This window comes from Lissotriton vulgaris, chromosome 5 (genome assembly GCF_964263255.1).
Source record: "Lissotriton vulgaris chromosome 5, aLisVul1.2, whole genome shotgun sequence".
In the NCBI taxonomy this organism is placed as follows: Eukaryota; Metazoa; Chordata; class Amphibia; order Caudata; family Salamandridae; genus Lissotriton; species Lissotriton vulgaris.
The window spans coordinates 1,748,389,280-1,748,410,141 of NC_141693.1; the positions used below are offsets into that span (position 1 = coordinate 1,748,389,280).

The 20,862-nt window shown below is 44.9% G+C and overlaps 1 protein-coding gene across 1 annotated transcript in view; it reads right to left on the reverse strand.

Moving 5' to 3' along the window:
- The window catches only part of CFAP97D1 (CFAP97 domain containing 1), a 662,361-nt gene extending 645,248 nt beyond the window's left edge, over window positions 1–17,113 (reverse strand). Inside the window, exon 1 of the mRNA XM_086920478.1 lies at window positions 16,969–17,113. Within this exon, the coding sequence (XP_086776604.1) occupies window positions 16,969–17,089 (121 nt within the window). The 5' untranslated portion in view covers window positions 17,090–17,113. The remainder of the gene's footprint in view (window positions 1–16,968) is intronic.
- Window positions 17,114–20,862: the final 3,749 nt, after the last annotated feature.

Below are 20,862 nucleotides of genomic sequence, written 5' to 3' on the forward strand. Positions count from 1 at the left end.
AGCCTAAACTGCCATGTAAGGTCCTCTCTGAACCGAAGTACAAGCAACCTAGTACTGGTATCGACTTGAGCAGAAAATAAGAAATAAAAAGGTCCTTGTGTACTTGGCACTGGGTGTGCCACCTCTGAGGCCAGAAGCAACAAAGGCAATGCTAGGAGTCACAGAGAGCAAGCCAGGGGCCATAGTTGTGACCCCTAGTAACCCACGAGTGATGGCCATGCCTCAGACTCTAAAATTGGATCAAAAAGCCCGTCATTATCATGATGTCCAAGTTGGCTGCGGTACAATCATTTAAGAACGTGGAAACAGGTGTGTGGGTCAGTTTTTACTGTTGATTTCTTTGATATTGCCATAGACAATGTGTGTGGCAAACACAACTGCATGCAGTCAGATACCTTGCAAAAATATCCATACCGCAGATTTTTACAAGTTCGAACCTGCCTAGATTTGCAAATGTAGGCCACTTTTTTAGCTATGTGGTCCGTTAAGGGGCCACTTTTATTTTGGTGCCGGGCCTATTTTGTGTCCAAGTCTGACCCTGGTTACGTCATTTTGCAAACGGAGATATTTCTTTGCGTCATCCACCAAATATAAACAACTTGTTTCGCCCCTCTAATCATGTCTTACAAAGAATGGAATATGGGATTCAGTTATGTCAGCTATGCAGAGAAGGAAAAGTTTGTCTTGCCATGCCAATAATAAAAACTGTTTTCTTAGAAACAGATCCTTTGTTCTAAACACAGCCGTTAATCTTCACAACGTATGAAAATAGGAAAAATAATCATTGTACAGTGTGGTGTGTGCTCCTGGGGCTAATAAAGATACCTTTTTAGGGAGACCAACCGTCTGTAAATTTCATGGACTATCCGTTATTTTGGTGTCACATCCGTTGTCTGTCATCATTCCTTTTACAGACGCCTTTTGTCTATAATTTAGTGGATTGCAGCAGGCTGCGCTGTTCCCCTGCGGGACGCCCCAAAAGTTTAAAAGTTCTCACAATCGGAGCCAGCTCACACTTCTCTTTTAAACTGTAGAGGCTGCAGTAGCCCCTCACCGACCTTAAACAGACTGCAGACAGGCCCATTGTCATTCCGACTGCTGCTGATTATCACAGAACTAATTACAATGCTCCAAGGGTGCAATGAAGCGCCCCCTATATCAGCTTAAGGGGAGGTGTCACAGGGTCAGATATGAGTGCCTCATGGACCTTCCTAACTTTGATTTGTGGCCCACAGGTCAGCACAAGACAGAATAATATACGTATAAACAAAGCAAGAATAATCATCATGATGCCGCTGTTAGGAGGGGGCCAAAGGTTGCCAAAGAGTGCCCAAGAGACAAATTGAGTGAGAAAGCTAAGGAATAATAGAATGAAAATAATGAAAGAAAGCTGACAAGATATATTTGTATTGTATTGTAATTGCGTTTATAAAGCGCTTACTACCCCCTGGCGAGGCTTCGAAGAGCTTTTTCAGCGAGTAGCACTCTACTACGGAACCCTTAAAGGATTAGTGTTGAGAAAATGTTAACAATAGAAGGAAGGACAAGAGGACGATCATATGAAAAACAGAACAAAAAATGAATGGGAATATAAAATAATGAAATATGAAAAGAAAATGAAACATGAATTTAAAGAATAGAGAGAAAGAAAGGAAAGGATGCACAGACAGAAAGATGGGAAGAGGACTACATGGCGGATAGAAGGAAGAAACAAGGTGGATAGAAAGAATGACAGGATGAAGTAGAACATAAGGAAAGAAAGAAGATGAAAAGACGGAAACAATAAAAGAAAGATGTCAATGTAGGTTTTGATCAAGTTTCTTTGATGCTGAAAAAAGCGTAATTTTGCATTATTTTATGTACATTTTCATCAGGGGAACAATTCTCACTGGCTTCAAAAGGACAGGATAGCTCACTTTATTTAGTGCCCTATAAAGCAGGGTGCTTTTTATTTTCCTGGCAACTCCCTTGCAATAGGCCCTTGTGTAGTGCAGCATGTGGTGTGCCTTTTCCTGTATTCTGCTTTTGTGGAGGAGCCATGTTGGAGGGCTATGCTGCCTTTAGAAATATCCAACAGGATTAAAGGCAAAGACTTCTGAGTGCTTTGAGTGACTGCAATTTAAAGACCATTACAAAAATGTATATTTAACTCTCGTGATTAATGTATCGCTTGGACAGATCGGAGTTTTCAGTAACCTCAGATTTTACTCATCATAAAGAAGTGCAGAGGGATATTGCGCCTCTTTCAAAGCACAAAGTGTAACACTAGGGATTTGCCGCATTTGCCACATAATCTATCATCAACTGGATAATCTGAAGATTGTAATTTAAAAAAAGTTTCTAGCTCAAAAAAAAGGCATTGACACGTGTTAAGGTGCTTTGCAAAAGACGATTGGTCACCTTTCTTTTGCATATTGCTATAATTGAGTGTTAAACTGGAACAAATGAGCCCAGAAAGTGTTAGAAAGTGTAGAAATTAGAAAATAATGTAGTAATAAACCACAAAATGTGATGCATCATGCTGCATAATTTCCCTTTTCTTGCCAAATATTTAGTCAACCCTGCAGCATAATATGGCCCTCCCCTGCTGCATAATTCCAGTGGCCCTGAATATAATAACTACCAGCATGGATGACATGTGACTCCTACACCATGTAGCCTTCCTTGTCATAAGTAGCATTTCCTATACATTGATTTACAGTCTTATATGAGTCATTGTCTATGAACAATATGTGTGTGAGCTAAAGCGCTCAACACCCTACCATTGGGCTGAGTAGCACTAGTAAAGAAAAGAAAAACACATGAGCTAGTGTCTATACAGAGGCAAGGGGCACCATTGGAGGTTGATAGTGAGGAAATCTGTGCAGAGGGGGGTCTTTGGGGAAGGGGTGTAATGATGGTCTCTATCCCCTGCACTGCGGGTGCAGGTTCAAAGGAACACAAGGCCTCATGCAGCCTCATGCCAATGTACATATGTGAGATATGGGAGGCTCAGGGGCTCCTCCTTTAATTTTTCAGGGGGGACCCCATAGTTTTGCGTTATGCCACTACTTTTGCGGAAGGGTGCCCCAACAAAAGATTGTCGTACCAGGTGCAACAAGCACTATAGCCCCCCTGACAGGGTTGTAGCTATCATTTCTGCAGCCTGGGCTGTGCCCCAGGTCCTGAGGTGAAATGACTTAAGGAGTTGAATGTAGGACGTACTAGTAGGAAGGCATAAATTATGAATGGAGGGATTTTATTTTCTTATAGCCTGTGTTCCTGTACAGTTTTAATTTCACCATTTCCAGTCAAGGGAGAACGAAGATCACAATTAGAAATGTCTAACATAACAAAACTGGTGGGTACTAATCCCAAAACCTTTTAGTGTCAGACAAATGCTCCAAGCTGGGGTCTTGGATACATTTTTCCCTCATTCTTTGAAAAGTAGCCTTTTTTCATAACAAACTGTGATTTTTCTATCTAATGCCTATATATATATATATTATTTCTGTAGTGTGACCCTAGCCAAAAAGGCAGCGGAGCGCTGTACAATGCCACAAAAAAGATTTATGTCTGAAAACCTGTGCCAAATTTAGGATTGGTATATTTACTAACATTTCATGCAATGCAGCGCAGCAAGTGAAGTTCTTCACTGTGTTGCCTGAAATGGAAAGAGCACAACAGCACCATGTTTTCAAATATATGGTGCAGTTCTGCTCTCTCCTATTACTGGGACACTTGTGGCTGCCTAGTGTCAAAAAAATGTGGGCAAGTAAGCTTTTTGTGCCAGAAGGGAAAACTATACTTTTCAGTCATTTCCTTTTTGCATGTGTGCTGCAGAATGTAGCACACATGCAAAGAGGAAGTAACAAGGAGAAATATGATATTTCGCATTGTTACACCTACCTCTGATAGGCACACCAATCTGGCACAAATCCTCGTTTACTAGTCTTTTCTGAGTATGGGTTTACATCGAGATGCATGGGAACGTCCACACACGGATGTATGACGTTATAACGCATACCATTACAACTACCTACCATTACAACGCGACCATTACAACGCATACCATTACAACGCATAGCGCTTAGAGGTGCTGGATAGTGGTAAGTATAATTTACTATTCCCACTCCAGTCCCCGTGGACACTAGGGAAGGTGTTGGATAGTAAATTAAACTTATTCCCTATCCTAGAGCGCCCCCCAGCACAATGCGTTGTAATGGTATGCGTTGTAAAAGTTGCGTTGTAATGGTAGGTAGTTGTAAAAGTTGCGTTGTAACAGGTGTATACCTCCACACACCACCCATGTAACGCCTACCTTACCGAACTCTAACTTTGCAGTCAAAGACAGAATCGTAAAGTGGACTCATTTTTTTGTGGTGATAAAGAGTGTGCAAAAACAAAGGCTGTAAGCTGTCTGTTTTTTTGTAGAACATGACAACTTTTAAATACCCGAAAAGAACTGTGCAGATGTTTCAAAAAGTATCAGCAGTTAGGAAACCACAAATATACCACTTGTTTGTCATTCACTTCATGTTAAAATGAGCAGTATTTGTTGAAACCACATTTCCACACAATATTGTTTGTGCGCTTTATAGTTTTATCAGTCAAACTGCATGTTGGTATTTTGCTGCCATTTCAATGGAGATTGGTTTGTATGTAAAAGACAGTGCCGCCTTCTGACCTACAAATACCCCTCAACAACGCATACAGTTACTAGTCTGTAGCCTACTTTTGTGCATCAATGAGAATCTGCATTTTACAGCTCACAGAAATGAAACAGCCCAATCAGTATACTGTTTCCTGTATACAGGTAAAATAAGGAGAGCTGATATAGGGCTAGGCAGGGCATTATATGGTAATGTCAACTCCTATCTAACCATTCTGGCCCACAATAATATTATAACACTCAGCAGTCTGCAGTCAGTTATAGCTAATGCAGGATGGTTAAGAACTCCCTTTTCTTGCTTTATGCTCTCACCCTTCGGGCAATCTGACACATAAAGCTGGCCACTCAGAGGACTGCACTCTAGTCCAGCAGTTCAAGTCCCAATTAGCTACATTCTACGCATGCTGCTTTATATCTCACAATGACACTCCGATATGAGCTACTGGTAACAATGTCCATCCGATCAGATCTTCCCAACCACTTCTCCCACCAAACATGACTGCTCAGGACCATTAACTGTAAACAAAATATCAACCCAGTGCCATAACCATATAAATAGATTATGATCATATGAAATCCCACAAAAAGACCTGCACAGTTGCTCAAAGCTGCACGCATGAGAAAAACCGTGAAGTGCACAACTGTCTCAACCTAATATAAACTTATTTTGACTTGTACTTATGTTGGTTGTCTATTCACTTACTTATACACGATTGCAAGACCTCCTCTGATGTTTCTGTAATACGAATCTTTTGTCCCAAAATCATTTCCTGAATTTTGACCTTCTGTCATGAATTTTTGTCCTGAATTTTTACACTGACCTAGATTTGCACCCATGTCAGGTGGTCACCCTACACCTGCTACGCTAGCACTGCCTAATCACTGTCCCAGCCCGGGCCCAGGGCCTACCTGCGTGTGCATTTCCAGGGGATTTCTAATCTCTGAGGCTGGGTGACTGCAGTGCAGACAGGGCCAGGCTACGACACACATTGCCACAGTGCCAGTACCTACCTCAATGTTCCACTCTTCCAGCTTTAGGGTTTTCCTGTCAAGAGCACTGGCTGCCGCAGGACCTGCGCTCACTCACTTCAATGCATGGACTAAAGAAGCTCACCAACATGAACCTACCTGGCCACGCCCATACTTTGACATGCGCAGAGGACAAGTGCGTGCTGCAAGTGCGTGCCGTGCCCTACCTTGACGCCACCAGTGCTGCGTACAGAACTCATTGTAGAAGCCAAGAACTAAATGTAAGCAAATGGTACTGTTCAAGTGGGCAATATAAAACAGAATATATCTATATATGTATATGTGTGTATATATATATATATATATATATATACATATACATATATGATGAAGTGCGGCAGCACAGAAACATGTCAGGCATGCATAACTCGAAACGAAAGCTGTTATTTGCATTGGCATGCCGGTTCCGTTCTTACCCTTCAAAAGCCTGGTGCTAGCGGATGTCTGAGTGCTTCTTTGTATATTTATATACATATGTACATATATATATATATATATATATATATATATATATATATATATATATATATATATATATATATATATATATATATATATATATATACCATTGTTTCTGCCAACAGTTCACTGCTAGAGGGGATTTCCAACTACATAGACCAATTCTTGGCACCTCTAGTAAAGGATCTTACATCCTATATAAAAGACACGACTGATCTCCTAAAAAAGCTAGAACATATCACCTGGAAACCATCCTATAAACTCATCTCAATGGATGCTGTATCCCTGTACACCAACATTGAACATCAGGTTGGCAAGTAAATACTATCTTGGAAAAAGGACTATAAAGTACAGAGAACACAACAAAATGCTGAATCAAATGATCCATCTGTGCTTACACACCAATGTTTTTTTATTCAACAATAAAATCTACAGGCAAATACATGGTTGTGCCATGGGCTTTTCTTTTTCCCCTAATTACGCAAATCTGACAATGGGATGGTATGAACAAAATGAAGCTTGGAAAACTGAAAATTACGAGTGGAAGAAAAAAACTGTGTTATGGCTGAGGTTCATCAATGACCTCTTTATAATCTGGGATGGCACACAAAATGATTTTGAAAAGTACTTCGCGAAATTGAACAACACTCCCACCAATCTCAAATTCACCTACGACATAAGTACGGAACGGATCGTGTTTTTGGACACTGAAATTTATATTGAAAAAAACCATCTGGAAAGGACATTACACCGCAAGCACACAGCTACCAACTCAATAATGCACGGTCAGAGTTTCCACAACGAAAAATTAAGGTGGAGCATTCCACATGGGGAATTCCTCCGATTAAAAATAAATTGCTCAGATAAATTTAGATTCCAAAAACACAACCTGAAGGCATCAGAGAGATTCCAAAAAAGAAAATATCCATCAAAAATAGTGGCAAGTTGTCTCAAAAAAGTGAAAGAAATAGACAGAAGAGAAATTCTACATAAAGAAAAGGAAATAAAAATGATGAAACAATCCGAATAATAACAACATACAGTGCAGAAAAGCAACAATTATCGAAAGTGATCAGGAAGCCCTGGGGAATACTTCGGTCGATTCAAACATTAGTCAAAATCATTGGAGACCACCCCTCAATCACTTATCGGCGAGCCAGAAATCTGGGCGACCAACTAGTCCACAGCCATTACAGAGAGAAACCCATGACAACATGGTTACAACAAGAAGGATTCTGGCCTTGCAGATAATGCAAAGTCTGCAAAATTTCAACTGCCACAAAGACAATTACAATGCATGAAAATAAAATATGGTGGATAAAACAACATTTGACCTGCAAGAGTACATTTGTGGACTACCTAATAACATGCCCATGCAACAAAAGATATATCGGCAGTACGATATTTGAGGCTAAGAAAAGAATCCTGGAACACACAAGAGCCACCACCCATCGAGATCAGACCAATGCCATTGCCAAACACATGAACCAATACCATGATAATAATTGGGAAACCCTGAGATACTGTGCAATTGACCAACTGGCAGAATCCGAGAGAGGAGGCGACCGCAGAAAACTCTTAAGACAGAAAGAGTCCAAGCATATCATCGCCTTCAGAACGCTCGAGCCACGAGGTCTGAATCAAACTGAAGAATGACATGTTCATCTCTAAACTGCTTGACCGATATACATATTCACTCACCAAAGAGAGAAATCAACACCCAGGAGACTCAAGAGACACTCAGGGTGCCGAGTGCCAATAGATGGACATATCATGCTCACCAGTGAGCTCTAAAACATTTGCACCGGCCAGAAAGAATTAAATAAAGGTCTGCATCAGAGAGAACAGATAAATTGGAACATGATCATCCGCTCTCATGGAAAAAACTGTGAAGTAACTCTAACCCACCAGAGAGACATTTTATTAACCCCTTCCAGGCTCATGACGAGCTGGGTTCGTCATGGCGTAGCCTCCTCGCACGCTGATGCCGAGCCCAGCTCGTCATGAAACATGGGATTTTGTAAATCTGAGCACAGGAGGAGAATTCTCTGTGCGCGGATGTGGTTAAAAATATAACACATGAATTAATGTGTAGACCATCCGTAAATTTGCAAACAATTCCTTTTCCACGCACTATGTATGCAAAGAGCATTTTTAACATCACCTTGCTTAGTTGTAATGTCGAAAGATGTGAAAAACTATATCACCCAGAATGCATTTCCATTCACTTATGATTGTTTTTTTCAAATTTTGCACTAAACATAAAAGAAGGCTCATGTTAGAGCTCAACACCCGTGATCAAGCCTTCGGCTGAAGGCAAAACGCGTTGGGTTATTGACGAGACAAGCAAAATAAAGCTGTTGGTATGAGCGAAATCACTGCCTGAGTGAGTGCCTTTTCTGCCTGCCGGCTGAAAGTCGGACCTGTTTGAATTTCATATCGACTGGTTCTGTCGATTCAAGGAAAGGAGCACCGCGCATTATTGAGAGCGCCAGCGTTGCAAAACTGAACCACAACTGGATTGGATATATATATATATATATATATATAATATATATATATATATATATATATATATATATATATATATAAATACATATATATCTACATTTATATATATGTATAAATATATATTTTTTCTGGTAAAGGTAAAACAAATCTAACTGTTGTGTCCTAAAAACAGCAATGGGAGCCAGGGGTTGCAAGCAAAGTGGCAGGGGCCGTAATAGGTGGCCTAGGGGTCACAGTTAGGGTGACCAACCGTCCGTAATTTCACGGACCATCCATAATTTGGACCTCATGCCCGTTGTCTGTGAGGATCTCTATTATGGAAGCCTTTTGTCCGTAACTGTGGGCTTTACAGGGAGCAGAGCTGTTGCCCTGCGAGAAGCCTCAGCTCCCTGATGGGGCTGCCTTGCACTCCTCCTCTGAGCGCAAGAGCAGCCCCACACTGCCCATTGTCATTCTGTATGCCGGCTGATTGCCACATACAAAATGACAAGGGGCCAGTTCGGGCTGTTACAGCATGTAGTGGCCCCTTCCTGCCTTGGTCTAGGGCAGGGCATTCTGTTAGGCTTAGATGGAAGAAATGTACAAAACAAATGTACAAAAACGGCATGCTCCTACGTGCCAGTTCATGACAAGAAGCTTTCGAAAGAAGTTAAAAAGAAGAGGTTATAGTTCTTACACAGTCTCATCATTTCAGAGCTGAATAATTTTTAATATTATATACAAATAAGCCATAGCTGCTGTTTTTTTATTTATTGTATGCAGTAGTCTAGGTTTGTTGTAGGTCTAATGTTACTGGTTGCAATGATAGAAACAGCAAAATACCAGTCGTGCAGCATTTTATGTTCAGCACATATTTTTAGCTTAGGTGTTTTCAGTCACGCCCTTACTTACATCAGACACGCCCCTTGGGAGATGCCCAGCTTTGTCATCCCACTTAAAGCCCTGGAAACAATACTATGTCACAGTCACCTCATGTCCTGCCACTGTGCATCATGCATGACTCAAAGTTTTCAGATTGCCGATGAGCAAGGGCATAGTGAACCCTCCCCCACCCCATTCTACTCCACCCCACCACTTGCTTTGGGAACTACAGCGAGGGTGAAGCTCTTTATGGGTCTCCGCCACAGCCTGCAAAGGGAACTCCCCGTTGGATCAAGGCTCAAGATCTACATAAGGAACAGTATGCTCCGAGTCTGACTCCTCGGGTAAGAATAGCCTGGAGCTCCTGGAGGTGACCCCACGTAAGGCAGATGACATTATCTAGTAGGAACGGTAACTTGGGTGGCTTTGAGACTGGGCTGGTGCTGGAGTGGAGGATCGACACCAATGGTCACTGTGTCCTGTTTGATGCGACCTGCGATGAAATTGCCTGGACAGCGGAGCCGCAACCCCCATGGAGGTCTTCACCACATTTGGTTTGGGCCTTCAATTTTTAACTTTCTTTCAGGTGGAGTTTAGGCAGATGGCCATTGCCAGAATGCCCTGGGGCCGGGGAGTTGTTTTATGTTTGGGGTTGTTACAGTCCAGCAGTTATGTAGCTCATGCGGGTGGGGATGCATTATTAGGGGATCTGGTGTCTGGGGGCCATGGGTGTTGGAGCTTACTGAACAACCCTGGTGTAGAGTGAGGTGTAGATACTTACCTGGAATATTAGAGGTGTGGGCCCCATGGCGAAGCAATATAAAATGTATAATTACTTAATGCGCCTGGGAGTGCAGATTGACCTGCTACAGGAAACGCATTTAATGCTAGACGAAGTGGGCCAGTTGAGGAGAAGATTTGTGACCACTGGAGGGGCAGGTTTATGCTACTGGATACTCTGCATTTGCCCGGGTGGTGCTTGTGTGGGTGCACCCAGGGGTTCCCTTTGAAATGTCTTGTACTTTGACGGATGCTGGAGGATTGTATGTGCTTGTGACAGGATGACTACTGGGTAGATAAATTACCATTTGTTGTTGTTATGCCCCCAATCATGATCAAGTGGTCTACTTGACATCCCTCTCAGCACACATAGTCGATATTGAGGTGGGTCAATTGGTGGTGGGGGGTGATTTTAACTGAGTAGCAGATGTATGCCTGGACCGCTCACAACCCCCCTTCACGGGAGCAGAGGCGCACCGGACAGCAGTGGGGCTGCGTGAGTGGATGTCACATTGGGATTTGCAAGATATATGGCGCTTAGAATGCGGTGAGGACAGAGAGTATTCTTACTACTCACACTTACACCACCTCCATACACGAATTGACGCATTTTGGTGCGCATAAGCAATTGTTGCCTTTGTCCACTCAATTGAATACTTGAGCCGCACGTATTCAGACCATTGTCCTTTGCTCTTGACGCTCCATCCCCGGAGGCGTAGGACCCCAATACCTGCGTGGCACGTTAGTCCCACTACACTGGATGATGAACCATTTGCAGGATCACTGGGTACGACAATTGACACATATTTCACCGAGAATACAGGCACGGCGTCCACCACCCTGGTTGAGTGGGAGGCTTTTAAGGTGGTGGTGCGAGGTTACTGTATGGGGCAGACCATGGGGATCAAAAGGGAACTCCATAAGGAACTTACAGGAATTGAGGGGGACCTACATACTCTTGACAACCTGCAGGGGGCAGATCCCGGGAACTGCGAAATAATATTGGGCAAGCGCAAACAATACAATGAGGTACTGAAAAGGCTCCGAACTCATGACAACAGAGCATACATGGACAGGGTGAAGAGGGGAAGGCGGAGAGGCTCTTGCCATGGCTTATTAGACAGAAGTCACGTGGATCCCCTATCACTCAGATTAGGCTGCCAGGGGATCGGATTGAGTTGAACCAGATAGGATTAATGATGCGTTTCGGTCATATTACGAGACATTGTACCAGGCGCCGTCAGGCCCCTCGAGCGAAGAGATGGTTGCGTTCCTGGCCCCCTTGGCACTGACGGAAGTTGAGGGAGATGTTGAGGACGAGTGGGGGGCCCGATTACCCTTCAGGAAGTAAGGGGTGCCATGGCCATGCTGGCGGGAGATAAAACATCAGGCTCGGATGGCCGGCCTGCCTGCCGTACTTTATACAAAGTATGGCACTGAACTGGCCCCCCGTCTGGTAACCATGTATAATGAGGCCCTTCATCTGGGCTGTCTGCCACCGACGATGTGCTCTGCTACTGTTATACCACTCCCTTAGGTAGAGCGCTCGGAGGCGGAAGTGTAGGATTTTAGACCGCTATCTATGCTTAATACGTACTTTAAGGTGCTCAGTAAGATACTGGCACTCTGACTGCTTCCTCGCATGACTCATCTGATCCACCTGGACCAGAATAGGTTTTTCCCCTTCCACAATACGTCCTTTAATTTGCGACGGCTGTACTTCTTCTACCACGTTGAGGCGAAAGACCTGCTTCAGGCTGCGCTTCTTTCAGTTGATCTGGAGAAAGCGTTGTTATGGTCAACTGGGATTTTCATTTGGAGGTAATGCGAAAAATGGGGCTGGCTACAGTGGGTTCGACTGCAGTTTGTGCCCTCCCACAATACGTCCTTTGATTTGCGACAGCTGTACTCAGTTTTCTACCACGTTGAGGCGAAAGACCTGCCTCGGGCTGCGCTTCTTTCAATTGATCTGGAGAAAGCGTTCAATATGGTCAACTGGAATTTTCTTTTGAGGATAATGCACAAAATGGGGCTGAGTACGGGCTGGCTACAATGGGTTCTGCTGCTGTACATGCTTCCGAAGGCACAGGCCAAGACTGGTGGTATCATCTCCTCGGAATAGCAATAACTTGCAAAACCAGCCAGGGGTGTCCTCTGTCCCTGCTGGCAGTGGAACCACTGGCGGCACTCTTTCATGCGGGAGGTGAGGGACTGGGGATACCTTTGAATGGGAGACTATACACGATTTCCCTGTATGCAGATGATCTATTGATTTATCTTATGGACGCTGTCAGGGGGGCGGATTCTGTCTTCGAGTTGTTGGAGCGGTTTGGCAACCTGTCAGGCTTGTGGGTGAACCACTGTAAGACTCACCTTTTTCACGGTGGCTGGTCCCTCCCCTAGACCTGTGTATCTCCCTGAGGAGCACAACTGGACATCGACTTCTCTCCGGTACCTGGGTATCCAGATCTTCCACACCCTGGAAGATATGATGGAGGGTAACTTGGAGAAGACATTGCGCTTGCTGCGCTCAAGAGTGGCTTTTTGGAGTTCACTGCGGCTGCCCTTGATGGCTAGGATCTCCCTGACCAAAATGGTCATTTTGCTCCAATTACTGCACTTCTTTGCCAACATACTGGTCTTGATGTGGGCTAGTTTAAGCTGCTGGATGCGTTAGTGCGGGAGCTTATCTGGGCGAATGGAAGATGCAGGGTAGCACTGAGGAAGCTGCAACGCCCTACAAAGGAGGGAGGTCTGGGGTACCAGACTTTTAATTATACTAGCTGGCTGCACAGCTACAGTGGCTGGTACAGTGACTAGAAGGGGTTAATCAGGAAGGCATGTACCTGATGGAACCTGGGCAGAACCTTGTCTATTATTGGCCAAACTACTGAACCTGGCCATGAAGGTACCCTACACATCGACTCTACAAACCACTGCTTTACGATGTTGGAGAATGTGCATGAGCCGACTCCCGATAGGTCCGAGATACACCCCAGTTTTGCCATTGATAGGGCTCTCTCACGGAGACCCCAAGGCGGTCTTTGGGGCAGAGCAACTGTTGGCTTGTACTGGGGCCGGGATGGACACAGCAGGGGATTGCTTTCAGGATGGATGCTTACTCCCTCTGGTACAACTGGTGGAGGGATATGAACTGCCTCACGGCCGTTTTATTTTATATGAGACGCTGGTAAGAACATTTGAAAAGTTGTGGGGCATCGGAAGAGAGGAGCCGGCAACGCATGGGGTCCTTCATGCAGTGGTCACACTGGGCATGGCCAGGCATCAAATTAAGTGGTTTTATGTGTTCTCCCTGTCCGCGTTGTTAGACCTTTGGGGGAAATGGGAGCGGTGTCTTGACAGAACACTCGCTGATCCACAGTTGGGGGTATATTAAAAAAGTCTCCCGCAACTCACGCCTTAAATATTTTCAGTTCAATTATGTCCACATGACAAACATGACACCACAGAATTTGGGGCAAACCCAGGGAGTGCCCACGATGCAGACAATTGGAAGCGGACTTTCTCCACATGACGTGGAGCTGCACGATTATAAAATGATTTTGGGATACAGTGGTGAAGAAACTTACCGACACACTGGGCCGTGCGTTGACTCAATAGATTGAGGTGTGCCTCCTGGGGTTTTACCCAAGAGCGCCTAAGCGCAAGTTGGGGAGTCGTTTTATTGAACTGGCCCTAGCCTTGGCCAAAAGGAGCATTGCGATCACCTGCAAATCTGCGGCTGGACCACAGTTAGGGACTTGGGACTCAGAGGTCTTGTGTTGGGCTGCAGCAGAGGGCAGGGCACTACATAAGGAAGAACAGAAGGGTATGCGTAAGTCTCCTATTGTAGAAGCTTTGAGGGAGGTACTATTCAATTGGGAACATCCGAGCTGCCCCAATAGTGAGGAGGAGGGTGGTGGGATAACCCCAACACAGAGGGCCTCATTGTGATACTATATAGTGAGGAGCCAGGAGATCACAGGGGGGATCGACAGCAGGAATTCTACCCTAGACATGTGCCAACTCCGATTATTTGTGCTCCTCGAATGGCGCTCAGCTCTCGAGGAGAACTTCCCTGGTTGTCTACTTCCACCCCTCTTCTCTTCCCCCTTTTGCTATAGGCATAAATGATCGATACTACTCGCAAATAGGGCCTGACCCTGACAGCAGATAGGCGACTCCACCTGGCTGGCTGATGGCGTCGAGCGAAATTTCACCCGCCCCTGCATGAAGCGTAATAGTGCCTGAGGACTGGTTTTGTTTTTGTCTTCTTACATTTTGTTTTAATGTTTTCTTTTTCTTGTTTTTACAGTGGCACAAGAACATGAGCTACACTAGGTCATATCGATGGTAACTTCTCTCTCGTTGACTAGATTGGGCCCCAGGGATGTCAGATAGAAAAGGCGTAGGCATATCCAAACGCAGGACTGGGTAGAGTTATCTTGCAATGTGTGGAATGCATTCTACTTAGGGCCAACTGCCCAAACAGATAGTTATTATATAAACTGTAACTGTTGGATGTCTAACCTTACAGTTATTCATGTGAAAGCTTTATACATGATCTGAAATGCCAATAAAAATATTTTTCTTTTTTCTTTCTTCTTTAGGAAAGCTGCAGGGAAAAGCACCTTTTTGACTTCCGTCAGCAAGTGCAACTCTCTGCGAAGCCCAATAAGCAAAGTCAGATTCCCTATTTTAAGTTCCACTTGCTGAAACACCCATAATGCGTCCCCATAGTCGGTTCATGACAGCAATCCTCCCTTTAGTTTACCTATGCATGCTGCACAATGGCACTCAGATATGAGATGTTAGTAACACAGTCTATCTGAGCAGATCTTCCTGATCACTTCTCTCACTAAACATGCCTGCTCAGGACCATGAGTCGTAAACAAAATATCACACTGGATAACCCAGTGCATTAACCATATAAATAGATTATTATCATATGAAATACCACAAAAAGACCTGCACAGTCGCTCAAAGCTGCGCGCATACCGAAAAACTGTTAAGTGCACGATTGTCTCAACCTAATATACACTCATTCTAACTTGTACTTAAGTGGTTGTCTCTGTACTTACCTTTATACTATAGTGCAACTTCCTCTGGGGGTCTGTAAAACTTACCTTTTGTCCCGAAGTTTTGTCCTGAATTTTGACCTATTGTCCTGAATTTTTGTCCTGAATTCTGACCCTTTGTGCTGAAGTTTTACACTTAGCATCCTGAATTTGCACCCATGACAGTTGGTCACCCTAGTCACAGTTGCTACCCCTGCCGACCCCTAGTTGACGTCCGTAAAACTTCACGGATGGAGCAACTGAGATGTTTTTTGGTACTGAGCTTGTTTACAAACAGCAGGAAGTGGTGAAGGGGGGCTTTTATTTTAAAAGTTCTTGTAATTGGTGTCCGGGTGAGGCAGGTAAACCTCATGTGTAACAAATTAAAGCGAGGGAGCATGACTTGTAGTAATGCAATTACCGGTAAACAAATATGACTTTCACCTGCGGATCACGAGTTTAAAACCCATCAGGGTCTATTTGGCTTTTATTTCCACAAGGACAGTACCAGAGTCCAACTCTGTCGGTTCAAGTTTCCCATGTTCAATCGTGAGTGGTTCATAAAGTCCATGTTTTTGCTTTGCATTCTGAGACTTCTAGTTAGGTTTAAACGCAGTCTACAACTCTCAGAATGCAACGCTAAATCTTGGACAAGCTACTCGCGCATGGAATTGGGAATGTGAGTGCTGTGGTCCAACTGATATGAGTAGCAAACTTGCTGGTTACCATAGCAACACATAACTCTGTCAGCAAGAGCTATACAAGAACTAGTTTTTACAATAACCACCACTTTCCGAGCCAGAAGCCCAGCTTGTGTGTCACTTTACAATGCACTTAATCGTAAACCCCAAAAACAAAACATTCTGGACACTTTACCAAGCCACGCGCCTATATTTCAAACATGTAGATAACAAAAATGAATTCAATATGTTAGCCACACATCAGGTTACCAGATGACTTCGTGTTACACAGCATGCTGTGCTCCAATCCATGTGTTTTTTAACAACCTAATGCAGTCTGGGATTAAAGCCCTGGTTCACTTCACTTGCCCCAAATGAACTAGCACGCCTGAAAATAATATTTTTAGAAGAAAACTCCAGGACTGGGCCCTTGCGTTCTTGGTGACATGGAGTCATTCAATAACCTTAGCCCAACCACAATTTATGTAGCAAGCCAGATCCCATGCTTCAAGCTATGACACATTAAACTGCAAGATTCCCGACTTTCAAAAGAGCCCTACAAATCTTGCTCTCACAAACAGGAGGTTTGAATACCACATGCAGCTAGGAATAAAATGCTGTGCTAGTAGAGAAGTGTGATTTTTTTTGTAGGATGCTGCGCCTTTTATTTGATCAACAAAAATCTCCAAACAGGCCCTAGTTTGGAGGATTTCGAGACCACAAGGATACCTTTGGGCTTGTTTACATTGGCTGGAGAGACCTTGGTGTTCCTGAAGGCTAATGTACAGGATGTTACATAATGCACCTGTGGAAGGAACTGTGGGGCGCTCATATACCACATTGTCTCATACTGCCTTCGTTGGTCCATCAGTCGACAAATGGCATACACAGAGAGCACACTGAACACGATTTCAAACATGACTTAATTGAAATGACATACCAGCCTGTACTCTGCTCCTGTGGCCCTGATAGTGCTGGCTGTCCCATTTTTTCTTCAGCACTGTGTTTTGACGCTGATTACCGACTATTAGAGGATATGCCAAGTATTCAACTGAGTTCATTCTCTCCTCTCTAATCAGGGTTAAAGCGGTACTGAGGCAGGGATGCGGAGCAGCATCACTGAGCTGCTCTGGCAAAGGTTGCTACGGCAACACCGATTGTGACATCACCGGTCAGGAGAGCACATTTTCATTGGAAGGGCCTGGACGGATTGTTCGGCGCATAATTAACTGTGTGATCTCTTAGCATTCCATGGCATTCCACGCCTGAGCCGGACCGTATGGCTCCCTGCACCTCCCCTGACCCCCAGCAAGCATCTCCGCAGCCGCCTCTCCCCTTCTGAAGTGCAAAAATCCATCTTAAACAAAAAAGGCCTACAGTACATCATTCCACAGTAGACTAGATTCGTTTAATGAGCTTTGTAAGAGGTTCTCATTGCATATCAAAGTGAGCCTTTCGCGAGGATTCCGAGCTATTTTCCGACATCAAATGTATCTAAAAGTCCTCTACGGAATGCATTAGAGAGAGGCGTATCAAAACCATTCAACTCTGGTGGTGAAATTCAACCGTCAATTTTAAGTTGTAAAGTGTAAATTACATTGAATGAGAGCATCTCACTTCTCTGGTCCTTTTCGAATTCGTGTTGGTAGAACTTAATTCGGAAAACTTTTACAGTGCTTAATTTGTGCAGAAAAATATGAAATAAGTGCAAAGTCCCATGGGTGGGCGGGCCAAGATGGCCACCATGGCGGACGTGCCCTGCTGAGGCTCTGTTATCGGGCTTCCACCTCGACTACATGTAGCTCAGATGGTCTCCATCAATATCCAGCTGTACCGGACTACACCAGGCATTCATCACCAGCACCTACGACGACCGTGCAGCCTTGAGGAGGCCGTAATCCGACTTCACGGCAGGGGAGCGGGCAGATCATAAAATGGCGCCCGTCCCACCCGTAAATTCCTGCTTAGTGACTGAACCGCTATGGGCCTACAGAACTCCTGCGGCCCCGTGAAGGAATTCAAAATTTGCAAACATTCGTGATAAGAATTTTCAATTCTATTAAGGACTAGGAGGCGAGGATTATGCTATCTCATTTCTTTAATGAAATGCCCAGCAGCCATAGAAATAAAAGAACTACAATACCCAGAAACACATGGGCAACAACCATAGAGTCTGTGGTATAAAAGGTCATAGAGACAGTCACTCTTCCTCTTTCTTTCGTGAAAACAAATCCAGGAAAACAGAACAAAGCCAATCCGGAAAGTCAAACAATGAAAACAGCATCACCAATCCAGGAAGGCCAAGGAACATCCCGAAGGCAACCAGGTGAAGGAAACTGAAGGAAGAAGACTCTGATGAAGCAGGAAGGTGGACATCAGACAGTTCAGAAGACTCCTCATTTGGGATCAGATCCTGAAAAGAAGACAAAGCCGTAATACCAAGCTACGGAAAATAGTGTGCATAAAAGCAAGGGAGGGTGAATAAACAGTATGCATATAAGGAAAAAAACATAATGAGCATAAATGCAGAATATGATTCACCAAGAAATGCATACACAAACGGGTGGGAAAATCCTCGCCTCCTAGTCCTTAATAGAATTGAAAATTCTTGTCACGAATGTTTGCAAATTTTGAATTCTATTGCAGGACAGGAGGCTCCGATTATGCTTGTTCAAAGCTGACCCACTACAACAGAAGCAAAAATATCAATAGGTTTAAAATAAAACGTCTTGAAAACAGAGTCTGAAGACCAATCAGCGGCTTTCATAATGTCAAACAAAGTGACCCCTATGGAATAAGCCTTAGAAGCCATGGCCCCACGAGCTGAGTGTGCTCCAAACACAGAAACATCGATCCCAGCCTCAGCCATGAGCCAACGAACCCATCGAGCTAGAGTAGCAGGGGTGACAGGACGGAAAGGCTTTTGCAAAGCAATCAACAACTGACCCTGCATATCTGCACGAAAAGAAGCAGTACTTACCTCATAATCCTTGAGGCATTGGACGACACACAGATTAGGACGAGCAGGGAAAGCGGGATAAGAAATAACAGTAGTGTTCGCTTTAGTACGCTTGGTAAGATGAAAGGTAACGCCATCAGGCGTGAATCGGCGGCCGGCCAGATCCAAAGCACGGACATCAGACACACGCTTGCAAGATATCAAGCACAGCAACATAGTCAATTTGGCCAACAGTTGCTTACGAGAGAGCAAAGAATTAACAGGCCAGGCCTCCAAAAAACGGAGCACAACAGACACGTCCCATAACAAGACATATTTAGGGCGCGGAGGGTTTGCGTGACGAATACCCTTCAGTAGCTTAGAAACCAGTGGGTGTTCACCTGCAGGTTTGCCGTCCACCGGGAGGTGGCCCGCTGAGATGGCCGATCGAAAATTGTTCACTGTGCGATATGCCAAACCCGAGGAGGCCAGTGAAGCCAAGAAATTGACTATGACAGAGACATCCGCCGAAGCGGGATCAACTTGTTGTTGAACACACCAGTCACACCAACGCTTCCAGGATCCCCTGTAACGTTTGTGGGTGCTGGAAGACCAGGCGTCAGTAATGAATCTGGCAGCGTCTGCAGAAAGGCCTGGGACCGACCAGCGTTCCCCGAAATCCGCCACGCTAGCAGGAGGAGAGAGTCTGAGAGAATCAGGGGATGCGGATTCCGAAGAGGATCTAAGAGGAGATTCCCCTTCTGGGAAAGAAGGAGCGGCACTGCACAACTCATCTCCAATAGAATCGGGAACCACGGTTGAGGCTGCCACAGCGGAGCAATCAAGATGATCTCCGACTGGAACCGTTTCGTGTAAGCCAGAACCCTGGGTATCATCATGAAAGGGGGAAAGGCATAACATAGAGTCGACGGCCACTGCTGAAGAAAAGCATCCGTGGCCAGGGCCTCCGGATCCGGTCTCCAACTGAAGAACAGAGGGAGCTGAGTATTGAGCAGAGAGGCAAACAGATCCATGTGACACGGACCCCAAGTCCGGAGAAGAGCGCGAAAGACACGGGGATGCAACCTCCAGTCGCTGAAGTCTTTCAGGTGTCTGGAGTGCCAATCCGCAATCTGATTTTCGCGGCCGGGAAGGTATTCCGCAATAACTGTGTTCCTGTGCTGCAGACAAAAATGCCAAAAATCCGTGGCAATCTCCGCCAGAAGCTTCGAGCGAGTACCGCCCAGCTTGTTGATGTAACGGACTGCAGACACGTTGTCCATGCGGAGAAGAATGCAGCACTGGGACTGAAGGGGAGAGAAGCACTTGATCGCAAAGGAACCCGCCAGGAGTTCCAGACAATTGATGTGGAGAGAGAGCTCCTGAGGAGACCAACGACCCCCCGTCGAGACGGAACCGCACCGGGCTCCCCAACCCCACTCACTGGCATCCGACTCGATCACCAATTCCGGGGAGGCCCCGAAAAGGGCCCGACCATTCCAGGCCTCCATGTGGTCCAACCACCACTGCATCTCCCATTTCGCTTCCTCGGAAAGAGGAATCTGGTCCGAGTAACGAAGACCTTTCTGGAGATGACAGATCTTCAGGTGCTGTAGAGCCATGTAATGTAGGGGCGCCGGAAAGATCGCCTGAATGGAGGAGGCCAACAGACCGACAACACGTGCTAACGACCTCAACGACACAGTCGGTCTGGAAATAACAGTAGTTAGCTCCCTCTTGATATAACGTATTTTCTGAGCGGGTAAGAGAAGTTGACAGGTAAGAGAATTGACCTGGAAACCCAAAAAGTCCAACACCTGAGTCGGGACCAAGACAGACTTCTGGACGTTCACAAGGAATCCCAGAGACTGCAAAAGATCTATGGCCCAGTCCAGA